The sequence below is a fragment of the Trematomus bernacchii genome, unplaced genomic scaffold (genome assembly GCF_902827165.1).
Source record: "Trematomus bernacchii unplaced genomic scaffold, fTreBer1.1, whole genome shotgun sequence".
In the NCBI taxonomy this organism is placed as follows: domain Eukaryota; kingdom Metazoa; phylum Chordata; class Actinopteri; order Perciformes; family Nototheniidae; genus Trematomus; species Trematomus bernacchii.
Window position 1 is genome coordinate 6,702,982 of NW_022987705.1, and position 13,148 is coordinate 6,716,129.

Sequence of the window (13,148 nt, forward strand, 5' to 3'; positions counted from 1 at the left end):
GAAAGTTTTTGTCACTTCATACCCTCAAGAGGCATTTTGTTTAATTATTTGTCATTTTTCAAGCTACGAGATGTTTTCCTACGTTTGTCATGAAAAATTATGTCTCAGGAATGTAGGGTTTGGGAATTATGGCAGTTTTAAAAAAAGATATGAAGGCAAATTTCAAGATTTCCTACACTCTAGCTGTGACATCACGCACTCTAGTTAATGTTAAAATCTGACGAAGGCCTCTTTACCAAGGTCTGAACAATGTTTAATATCTCTAAAAGTTAAAAATGTGATGAATTATGGGATGTATCTCTGGAATTATGAAAGCTATGAATGATAAAAGTAATAGCAATCGATTCCTGACCGAACCGAACGTTTTGATGTTTGAACGGAGTTTCTGCGATGTTCAATGCGAGAAGACCGGCAAAATAACGGGCGGAATAAAATTAAAGAATTTCGTGCGTAGAAGAACAGATAGTTGGAATGCTGTTAACAGCCCACTAAATTATTAGGAATGCCTATTAGAAACGAGATGCCTTTAGATGTATTTTCTGGCTAAATAATGCTATGATAATGATAAACAGACTCGACCATAATCAGTGTTGTTTAGATTTGGTCTTCCTTCTAGCTCTGCAGCATAGGAACCTGAACATGGCGAATGTCAATAACAGCATTACAGTCGCTATAGTCAGCAATAGTAGCAGTACATCTAAACCGTAGTACGAGTACCAGGGCATCTTATAAGCCTCTGTACGCAGGTGAGGTGCCCCCTTATTACGCATCACATATTCTACCCAGAAGGTGGCCTGATCCATTGGGGCCATTGGCTGATCTCTGTGCAAACGTGACAGTCTTTGCATGTTCTGTCTGTAGCTGTCGTGATGGAGCACTTCATTTATGCCTTGCTCAAAACTGTGTCTGCTAACATCAGCTAGCTCAATTATCTTTCCGGCACCTCTGTGTTGCAGACGTAGAAGATTGTCATACTGGTCAAAGAACAATGGTATACCGAGCACAGGGACCCCGTGGTAAATGGCCTCCTGTACGCCGTTGGTTCCCCCATGAGCTACAAAGACTTTTGTCTGCGGGTGGCCAAGGAGGTCCTTCTGCGGCATCCAGTCCACTATCAGGGTGTTGTTGCCCAAAGTAGAAGGACGCTCACCTTTGTGCCTCCATATCACCTGATCAGAAAATGAAATCATTATGAATTGGTTTTGTGTCTGTACAAAATATATAATGATGATTCCATTGCTGCAGCCTGCATCTACTTATCATAAAACTATCAATCATACAATCAAGTACTATTATTATTATTATTTTCAATGTTATGGTGCGTTCACACCGGACGCGATGCGATTTTTGGGGGCGGCGCGATTACATGTACAGTCAATGCAAAGACACAGACAGACGCCAATGGCTCCGGCGGTGCGAATGAAGCGGTTGACGCGAATGAAGCGGTTGACGCGAATGAAGCGGTTGACGCGAATGCCCCAGCGCGATAGAGGCAATTGAAGGGAGCCGCGATAACCGCTCAAGTTCAATTTTTTCTACTTGAGCGTCAAATTCATCTGACACGTTCGCACGGTAGCCAATCAGCGGTAAGGATCTCAGCCTGCCGTCACTGACGTTGAAACAGAAAACCAAAACATTAAACGTTAGCTGTTAGCACACAGAGCTCACAGCTCCTCATATCTGTTCAGAAACTGGACGAAAGTTAAAGTACAAACCACAGACTGTCTGAGTCATGGCGAATAAAGTCGCTGCTTTATTTCTGTCTTTAGGACGTTGTTGTGAGTTTGGACGGAGCATATACAGGTTAGTTTAGCCTGATCGATCCAATCTCCATTCAGAAAACACGCATTTTAAAAGGTTTTTCGCCTGCCGTCTTGTCTGCACACTGCACATTAATTCACGGTTTTTACTAACCAGTATCAGTATGTAGTCATTCCGGCATCATTTTGAAACGTGTATTACAATAACATCACGGTAAAATATGTTCATTTAGTAGTAGTTGGTTTCTACCACAGTATTTACATGGAGATAAGCCCCGCCCCCTGGCCAGCGCGTCTTGTTTGAATGATGCGAAAAAAACACAGCTGACAGCCGCGGTGAAACTCGAGCGATCAGAGGTGTCCGGTGTGAACGCAGCATTACTATTGATAATTACCAATTAAAAACTAGCAGTTTTCAACATTTCATGAAATAACAAAAGTGAATCTCTGAGCATGTGTTACCTTCTGAGGCATCTTGGCAAAGACGCTGGCGATTTCATTTGCGACCTCTTTGGGCAAAGCATTCACATAAGTCCCCAGAGTCATGATGATTACTCCATGCTCCCCAGCACTCTGAACAAAGTCCTCCAGGTCTGCTGGCAGTGGTTGGGCTGGTTTGCACTGGAACCCTCCTATGTAGATGATATTTGGCATTGTTGGCCGAGGGAATTCAAACACAAAATCCGACCTGAACAGCCAAATGTCTGCTTCCTGGAGAAGCGAAATGATGTCACATCCACCCTCGATGTATTTCTCACAGATTTCATCATAGACCGGCCCCACCAAGACTTTTTGCTGGAAAACTATAATGCCATAGAAAAAAATATTCTTCACCCTCTGGAAAAAAGTCATTTTGTCCGTTAATCCTGATCCTGGAACTGGGATATAGGACAATGGTGACGGAGCTATCACAAAGTGGCCTTCTCCGCTGGTGATCCAGCGAACATTGAGCACCAAAGGCAATTTCAAATACTTGGCCAGTATGACCCCTGATCCTATACCTGGGTCAGTTAGTACAAGATCATATTGGGCATCTTTTAAGCTTTTGACCACCATTTCATCATCTAAGATTTGAGGGAGGGCATCAGCCCACATCAAATGAAGATGAGCAATCAAAAAGAGAAAATCCTTGGTGAGTTTTAGGAAAGTAAGTGCTGAAGCACCCTCTCTCTGCGCCTGAAATTTATCAAAAATAGATATATTTTAATACAGTTCTTGAAAGTCTATAAGACCATGTGGGTCCAAATAAATTATCCATAATGACATACCTGCATATGCTGCTGTAGGTAAACATCTAGGATGTCCTCCATGCCTTTACTAAGTTCCATGTTAATGGATGTGTAGAGAGGAGACTTTTCTGGGATGTACCAGCTGTTGGAGGCCCTTATCACATCAATGCTGTGTCCCCTGGCATGAAGTTCTTCCAGCAGAATCTTCATATTGATCCAGTGGCTGCCGTCCAGAGGAAACACAAGGATGTTTCCTCCATCACAAGGTGGTGTGAAGGAAATCAGACAAACACTGAGGATGGAAAATATTCCACAAACACAATGCATGGTTCCTGAAATGTGAGAGAAAAATCTTTATAACACGATAAACTTCTTACATTTCATATAGAATCATAGACGTTTGTTTAGCAAATTCATGGAAAAAATGTAGTTTTTATTGGTAAAGTGAATATGAATCTGCAGATGATTATATCTTTGGTACAATCCTATCGTTTTTACTTACCCATGCTTCAGAGTTGCGTCTGGTACCTAAAGTTTATGCAATACTTTTATAAATTAACTTTCCACCTCTGTAGGTGAGTTTAAAATAGATAATTGCAGCTTACACATTAATTCAACTGAGAGTGACCATCAAGAGAATAAATACTTTAGCTATTTGACTGTGGCACAACTTTTATGCAGAGGTGGAAGAAGTACTCAGATCTTCTACTTTAGTAAAAGTACAAGTACCAGAGTGTAGGAATACTCTGCTACAAGTAAAAGTCCTGCATACAAAATGTTACTCAAGTAAAAGTACAAAAGTATTAGCTTCCAAATATACTTAAAGTACAAAAACTAAAATCATACCTATGATGGTTGCTCACAGGCACATGAAAACAAAACGGCCTGATGCTCTCGAGAGAAAACTTCACAAATTAGCCGTCATGCCTGCCTGATGAGAGCAAAAGTAACTGTACGTGGCCCATGGAGCATTTTTTTTTAAATATCCGCCGATTTACAGAAGTCTCTTTCCCAATGTAAGTCAATGGGAAAAAGTTATTTCGGCCCGTTACGTCACGAACTGAAACGGAAGTTGTAGTACCGCCGTTTGGCCACTATGAACATTTGCTTCCACGTCCGGCGCACTTCATGAGGGCCTAGATGACGTGTATTGATCATTAGGTCTGACCATTATGGTTCACAAGGGCAAACATTTTAATTTTTTTTTTCCACTCTGGGTGCTATACTATACTTGTTATAGTGAGTTAAGAGTGGACGATCATCATGTTCCCTGGTAGCTGATGACCTAAAGTAGACAAAGGTTGAAGAGCAACTGAAGAAAACAATTATTTATATTGTGTCTGCCTTGAAGGCTCTTAGGATGGACAAAGGTCTTTGGACTGACCGTTGTTAATAATTGCCTGCTAGAAAAATCTTAGATAAAAGTAAATCTGTTCAACAAAAACAAATAGTTGAATAATCTAAAGAGCAGGTATTCATTTGCCAAATGACTCTGCTTAATCACACAATCACAATTTGTGGGTATTTAAAATGAAAATCTGTCCACAAACCTTTGACAAGCGATTCTAAAAAAGTGAAGGTGCTACATTTCTTTAACAATATCTTTATTTTAGGTGGATACATTAAATGACTTACTGTCATTTTACTTTATAAATAATAAATAGAAACAAATGAGATGCCTTTAGATGTATTTTCTGTCTAAAAAAGGCTTTACAGAACTCATTGTATCCTATTTCTAAAAAGACTCAACCGTAATCAGTGTTGTTTGGATTTTGTCGACCTTCTAGCTCTGCAGCATAGGAACCTGAACATGGCAAATGTCAATAACAGCAGTACAGTCGCTATAGTCAGCAATAGTAGCAGTACATCTAAACAGTAGTACGAGTACCAGGGCATCTTATAAGCCTCTGTACGCAGGTGAGGTGCCCCCTTATTACGCATCACATATTCTACCCAGAAGGTGGCCTGATCCATTGGGGCCATTGGCTGATCTCTGTGCAAACGTGACAGTCTTTGCATGTTCTGTCTGTAGCTGTCATGATGGAGCACTTCATTTATGCCTTGCTCAAAACTGTGTCTGCTAACATCAGCTAGCTCAATTATCTTTCCGGCGCCTCTGTGTTGCAGACGTAGAAGATTGTCATACTGGTCAAAGAACAATGGTATACCGAGCACAGGGACCCCCGTGGTAAATGGCCTCCTGTACGCCGTTGGTTCCCCCATGAGCTACAAAGACTTTTGTCTGCGGGTGGCCAAGGAGGTCCTTCTGCGGCATCCAGTCCACTATCAGGGTGTTGTTGCCCAAAGTAGAAGGACGCTCACCTTTGTGCCTCCATATCACCTGATCAGAAAATGAAATAATTGTATTTAGTTTTACAACATAATGACGATACCCTTGCTTCAGCTTGTCCCCCACTTATTAGATAACTATCAATTATGTAATTTAGTATTACCCTTATTACTTTTGCTTTATTCAGATTATTACCAATTAAAAACTAGCAGTTTTCAACATTTCATGAAACTACAAAAGTGAATCACTGAGCATGTGTTACCTTCTGAGGCATCTTGGCAAAGACGCTGGCGATTTCATTTGCGACCTCTTTGGGCAAAGCATTCACCAACGTTCCCAGAGTCATAATGATTACTCCATGCTCCCCAGCACTCTGAACAAAGTCCTCCAGGTCTGCTGGCAGTGGTTGGGCTGGTTTGCACTGGAACCCTCCTATGTAGATGATATTTGGCATTGTTGGCCGAGGGAATTCAAACACAAAATCCGACCTGAACAGCCAAATGTCTGCTTCCTGGAGAAGCGAAATGATGTCACATCCACCCTCGATGTATTTCTCACATATGGCATCATAGACCGGCCCCACCAAGACTTTTTGCTGGAACACTATAATGCCATAGAAAAAAATATTCTTCACCCTCTGGAAAAAAGTCATTTTGTCCGTTAATCCTGATCCTGGAACTGGGATATAGGACAATGGTGACGGAGCTATCACAAAGTGGCCTTCTCCGCTGGTGATCCAGCGAACATTGAGCACCAAAGGCAATTTCAAATACTTTGCTAATAAGACCCCTGCTGCAATAGCTGGGTCAGTGAGAACAAGATCATATTGGGCATCCTTCAAGCTTTTGACCATCATTTCATCATCTAAGATTTGAGGGAGGGCATAAGACCAAATTGAATGACCATGAGCAATCATAGAGAGGAAATCCTTGGTGAGTTTGAGGAAAGTAAGTGCCGATGCACCCTCTCTCTGCGCCTGAAAGATTGCAAAAGAAAATGTTTTAAAGTGGTGAAAAGTAATCAACTAAATATGTGAATGACTAGAATTGGCTCCATTACATTATCCATCATTTCATACCCGCATATGCTCCTGAAGGTACACATCAAAGAAGTCCTCAAAGCCTTCATTAATTTCAATGGTAATGGATGTGTAGAGAGGAGACTTTTCTGGGATGTACCAGCTGCTGGAGGGCCTTATCACATCGATGCTGTGTCCCCTGGCATGAAGTTCTTCCAGCAGGATCTTCATATTGATCCAGTGGCTGCCGTCCGAAGGAAACGCAAGGATGTTTCCTCCATCACAAGGTGGTGTGAAGGAAATCAGACAAACACTGAGGAATACAAATATTCCACAAGCACGATGCAATAGCATGGTTCCTGAAATTAGAAGAGATATTTAATAACACAAAAGACATCTTTCTTTTCAAATTGTCTAGACGTGCGTTTAAAAGTTTAAGGATAAAGATCCAGTTTCTGTTGGTAAAGCGTATTTAAATTATATTAATATTATTTAATATTTTAAAATGTTGGTGTCATACTATCCACAACTCAATCATTTTCCTGCCATTCACTCACCCATGCTGAAGAGTGGCAGCAGGATTGCCTGATGCCTGCCAAATGACAGTATTTAAAAGATTCCCTATATATTTGATTTCAAACTCCAGTCTCAAATACGGTCTGTCCCCATAAGTAAATGAGTTACATGTGTCACGTGTCACATGAAATGATGGCGCTAAAAAAATAATTCTGTAGTGGACCAACAAAGTGACTATTTCTTTGTTGTCATGTCATCATAGAACATAACTTCCTTAAGTAATGTTGATGTCAAATTGCTGGTAGAATCCTGTTAAGTGTAGTATTGTAAATGTCTTACTCTCTTGCATGCAAGCTTTTATCAGAAGGACCTCTGAACTCTTTCATAAGAGTATTAGCAGGGATTGTGTAATATTGAGCCACAACATTTTCATGCATATCAAATTTAAAGTGTAAATAAATAAATACCTTGAAAGTATACAAATGTGTTTTTTGATTTAAAGTTAGAGCTACCATGTTATAACAATAAGTCATGAAGTTTCTGCAGGTTGATGACCTGGAGGTAGGTTTATCACAATTTGTGCCAAAAGAGCTGTGAATGTAGGTTGCAGGTCTCAGGACTCAACTCAGTTGATCCGAACCATTTCCTCATATCCGTGGTGGAAAGATTTTCATATTCTTTTCCTGTTGCACCAATACCTCAATTTAAATAATCTGGTATAATCTGAGACTAGAATTTTACAAATCCTTAAAATTAAGCACATTTTAACAAAAACTAAATTCATCAATTTCTGATATATACCTGATACATATAGTCCTGGATAATATTCTAAAAGCTTCTTTCACTGTGATATACTCCCTAGGCTTTGCTATTGCCTGCGTTGGGCATAGATTTCAAGATTAAGAGGAAACAGTTTACAAGAAAAAACTCCTGAATTCCAATTAATGGGGAAAGAAATTGAAGAAATCCCGGGAGCGCACCAGAGGAGGGATCTGTCTCCCAGGACAGACAGATGTGCAATATGTGTAGTGTGTAAAGATTAAAAAGATAATACATCAACAACATAGACATTCCAATCCAATAAAATTGATAAAACAAATATTTTTTTAAAAGATGACCATGTACAGTTCCTTTCTCTTCTTGAGTCCATTTGGGTTTCTTTGGACACACTTGCCTTACCAGCAAAAAAACAATGTGCACATTGTTCAGTCTGCTTGATCCTAATGTCTGAACAAATGCATGCAAGTCAGTTGGAGGAGGATTAGATTGAAATAACACTTAGTGACCCTTTAAATTGCCCAATAAGGAACCATCAATGTATCTTGGTCAATGTCACCTCTGTTAAACATACAGTGCATTCCTCTGGTAGTTTTTTTCCATTCAGATTGAGGGAGAGCAGGCATACACTTGCCATATGACAAGGTGACGTGTGTGTGTGTGTGTGTGTGTGTGTGTGTGTGTGTGTGTGTGTGTGTGTGTGTGTGTGTGTGTGTGTGTGTGTGTGTGTGTGTGTGTGTGTGTGTGTGTGTGTGTGTGTGTCTATAGGATAAAACTCACAAAGATGCATTCAATCCAGAATGCTTGATGTGATTATGATCATGTCATCCTTTCCCAGAAACCAAAGAAGGTCAAGAATGAAGTCACAGCCCTCCAAAGATTTACAACATGCAATTATCAGAGTACAATAATACAAAATAATTTCAATGTTGATTAGTAAATAAGTTGTGATCAAAGTGTCCTTGTAGTCCTTGAAATAAAATATTAACTTTTCAGCAAATGTTGGTCCATAGCTATAAAGATTAAACCAATATTTGTGTTCTTTTTTATGTACTACAGATTATTTGTTTTCTTGTGTAATGTAAACACACATTTTGAACATAGTGTACTTCTCTAAAAATACACCGTACTCCCCCCCCGGGAACCGACCCAAAGTCTTATTTCACTCTTCCCTTCCAAGCTTAGTGCCTGGCAGATCTCTTGTGTGTCCTCCAATTCTAAATTAAAACCAGGTGACCACAGCTATGGATCTGAAATGTATGGGGTTTGAAGGTAGTCCCTGCAGAGACAGGATTAAAGTGCCAGCCATGATTCACTTTATGATTTATGTTCACTGTACATTTCCTCACCACTCAAACTGCGCCACTTCAGCTGATCTCAGACAATGTGCTTAGATTTTGTGTGCTATAGAAAATTAGGTACAAAGATAGATGTGGATGAATAAAATATAGTGCTTGCTGATGTTATGTTATGTTAATGCCTTGTCTTTTATGCTGCTGCAACAAAAACAATTTCCCAAATTGGGATCAATAAAGTACCATCTTATCTTATCTTATCTTATCTTATCTTATCTTATCAATTACATTTACATTGTACATCTTTAATCAATTCGGTGATGCTACATCATACCTGCTGAGTAGATCATGTCAGACTTTGAAAACATCTAGCCTAAGCTATCTTGAGAATACAATCGTTATCAATATTAAATAACTGCAGACATGTAATGTCCATATACATGTTTTAAGTTAAGTTAAGAGCTTTGTTATATCTGTGCCTTACAGTACATATTCTGTCAGAAAACACTTGCTATTCTACGAAATGGTTACGATATGTTTTTCAAACCAATATTTCATTGTTAGAAATAAACTGCTAATATAGAAATCAAAACAGTGAGAAGGTAAACAAGATGAAGGTACATGTAGAGTCAGAACAATATCAAACACTGTTGGGTTCATTTAGCCATATTATCCAACAGGGTTTAAGAGTGGATGATGGTGCTTTGCCTAGGAGAATTATACATAGCTGAAGTATGACTATGTTTTCTGAGAATTGACAAAGAGAAACACATGCAAACGCCCAACCAAAGCAAAGCAGGATTTTTGTGCAGATCACTGAATCCATTTTTGCTTCTGTGGCCAGTAGTTCCTCTGTAGAGAGAGGAATTATAGTGAGCTGTGTGTCTGTGGAGAGAGTGATGTCACGCCTTGCGGATGCCCACGGGGAGCACAAGCCAAAGAGGCTACAATTGTGTGTGTGTGTGTGTGTGTGTGTGTGTGTGTGTGTGTGTGTGTGTGTGTGTGTGTGTGTGTGTGTGTGTGTGTGTGTGTGTGTGTGTGTGTGTGTGTGTGTGTGTGTGTGTGTGTGTGTGTGTGTGTGTGTGTGTGTGTGTGTGTGTGTGTGTGTGTGTGCCTTGAGGCAAGAGTATTTTGGTATTTGTATTTGGCCTTTTTCAAGCACTTAATTGATGTCTTAAGGAGGCCCTGCTTTTTGGTATTCCCCCTCTTTCCTGTAGTGTAGTATACGTTTTTGTGCATGGAAATGGTCGGCAAAGGCTAATATCCCAAAGTTCACCATGTCCCCCCCAGCACTGCACCCTCCCGCCTGAGACTCCTCAATTGGACTCCTTTGTTTACTTCTGTAACACAGTGACATCACTTTGTAACAGTTGCGCTTCTGTTGGCTAGCGGTCCCACACATTGTGCGGGATAGGTTAAGGGACAGGACGTTTCTGACATATCTCCAAGAAGTTGATCAATCATTGGATTAACCAATCAAAGCAGACTGGGCTCTCATTTCAGACCGAGGGTGAAAAAAGGTTCTGCAACAAAGGCAGTATTTCAAATATAAAGCACTTGTCAAGAAGCACAAAATACAAATATGACCCTTAAAATGAGCATAATGTCTCCTCTTCAATTACGTTGAATCTAATTACTGGTTAATGTCAACCCATACTCTAAATTCACCATGTAATCATATGAAGGGATCTGATTACACCGAACTCACAGCCTGGCCTTGACTAGTCACAGTGACATCATCCAATACCAACCATGATCACAAGAAGGATTTTCCAAAGAAACCCGGGGTCCAAAATCAGGGAGGGAGAAGGACGGAAAAGAGCCACAGTTGAAAATAGACCAATGGAGGGATATATGGACACAAAGGGAGGGAGGTTGTGTGCTATCTGTCACACTTGCTGATACCAGTTACGAGACAGAGACATGCCCAACACATGAAGCTCAGCGCAAGTTCTTTCAGGAAGACTGGGTATATACATTCACTCCGCAGCTGCATATAATCAGCTCATCACAGGCGTTCTCTTTAACCTAATACATTTCACCTCATTCTCCAGCAGCCAATCACCGTGCTGCAGCCAAACTTTAAAATGGTTCTCCTCTCTCCTGCAGTCAGCTGTGATTTCAGGTTTTCATGCTGCACCTTCTCCCCATCCACCTCCATCATATCCAGTGCCAGGAGAGCTAATCCAAAGACCTCATCACACCTCCTCTTCATATCCAGATATTCAGCATCATCACCAGTGTCTAGACCCCGGGGGGGTTCCCTATATAATCACGGCTGCATTTCCCCCTTTAGATATACGATTTCAGGATCGGGGTCTAATCGCCAAAGACTTAACATTTATCATATGACATGTGTCAAAATGAAGTCTCTCCTGATGGAACTGTTTTATGTGAGTATACAGTATAGGCTGTTCCTACAGCTGATGTTGGGGTGTCTGTCCTTTTCTCTTGATAAGTACGGCCTTCCCTCAAGGGAAAACAAAGCTGTGAAGTGAGCAGCAACCTATAATGATGTGGAGTTACATACATGGACGTAAACATAAGGGTTGAAGTTAATGTTGACTTGTCCTTGACTTTCAGAGACAATTAAGTTATTGCAATTTAACTGCCTGAAGTGAACACATTCAATTTCAACAAAATGGAGCTTTGTAAGTTAAGATAAGATAAGATAAGATAGTACTTTATAGATCCCAATTTGGGAAATGTTTGTGTTGCAGCAGCATAAAAAGACATGGCATTGTACAATACAAATTAAAAGACAAGAAATAAACAAGAAAATAGAAAATATACATTGTTGAAGTTGTATTCCACATTACAATCAGTATTTGCATTTCCTCATAGAGACAAAATACATTTTTTTCTACTTGATTGACTGTTTGGATCTATTCAAATTAGTTGGTTTTTTAAAAGTAAAACAGACTGGTTTTTGTTTGGCTTGTTTGACAATGGCATTAAAATGTAATTATACTCAACAAACAGTTGCATCAATTGGTTCATTTTATTTCTGAATTCAATTTTCATTGTAAATCATTAAAAAGCACAGTTTGAGGTTTGTGGCTATACTTCAATTTACAATTACATAAATATGCAAACCACCACACATAATTCTTCCTTACTGTTTATTTATTCAACTGTGTTTCTGCTGAATGTTATACTTTATGTGGTCTCAGGCCTCATATATCATCACACTTTGTCTCGTAAATAGGCCCAGGAGTATCAGTGAATGTATCAAACAACGATAAGTGAAATATTATTTAGCTTGTGGTTGGACTTACCAGGAAAACCTTACTAGTTCTATAAATCAAAAGCATATGAGAGTATGCTTTATCAAAGACAGCTTTCCTCGCCACGACAGGCAACTGTGTTTGGACTGTTTAGGGATGGGGAATTGGTTTAATACGGTCAATTTTATGAAATTATAGGATTTTCCATGGGCCTTTTTGGTTTATCTTCTCACTGGCATAGTTTTAGTTTAGCAGATTATGTCATTTATATGGATTGTATAAATACAGATGATAATGAACAAGACAAAATCAATCACCAAGTTTTCCATAAAAATGAATGCCTGTGCTTCCTGCTTGTGATGTATACTGTACATGTGTTCTTGATATTCAAATATACTTTGCTGTTCCTCATACAGTGATATACGATTGGCATCTCAAATAAAACACTAAATTGTTTTTTGTAACAAATGTTTGTTAATTTGTATCTGAGGTTTTCCAATCTCTTCAACAAGCACATTAAAACTCCAACACAATCTACTTTTGCCATTTGAAGCAGTGGGTGACAATTTTGGTAGAGGAGACCATATGTTAATGATATATCTCCACAAGAGGTCGAGGGGGTGTCCATATGGCCGTCTGGTGTGCTGAGTGCCTCCCAAGAAACATTTTCTTACACATTGATGGTATACCTACTTTATTACATTGGATGGGAGACAAAGAGGGTTTTTCTGAAAATCATCAACCTTGACATGGAAGCTTGATGTGAAAGTGCAGTACAAAGTGTGAAGTCTAATATGAGTTTACCCTTGCATCACACAAAACCAATTGCACACTTAAAAACAAGCAACAGAATGATATGTCAGAACACATACAAACATTGGATTAATTCTGATAGCATAAGGCTTTTGATAAAACACATAAAACATCCATTACAGCATGTAGCTTACTTAACAAAAAGGCTATGCTCATGTTCGATTTTGATGAAGTGCTTCTAAGTCAGCTGGAGAAAGATTTCTGCCCGTGACAATTTATTCAA

At 39.6% G+C, this 13,148-nt stretch overlaps 1 protein-coding gene and 1 pseudogene across 1 annotated transcript; both read right to left on the reverse strand.

Annotated features, from left to right (window-relative positions):
• Positions 1-343: 343 nt before the first annotated feature.
• On the reverse strand, positions 344-3,511 carry LOC117490764 (UDP-glucuronosyltransferase 2C1-like). The gene is made up of 4 exons (XM_034140576.1): positions 3,492-3,511; positions 3,029-3,321; positions 2,223-2,936; positions 344-1,169 (listed from the first exon to the last, which is right to left on the reverse strand). Exons 1-4 carry the CDS (start codon positions 3,493-3,495, stop codon positions 585-587), a joined length of 1,596 nt encoding a protein of 531 aa, XP_033996467.1. The 5' UTR covers positions 3,496-3,511; the 3' UTR covers positions 344-584.
• A 1,069-nt stretch (positions 3,512-4,580) lies between these two features.
• LOC117490763 lies at positions 4,581-6,938 on the reverse strand (annotated as a pseudogene).
• Positions 6,939-13,148: the final 6,210 nt, after the last annotated feature.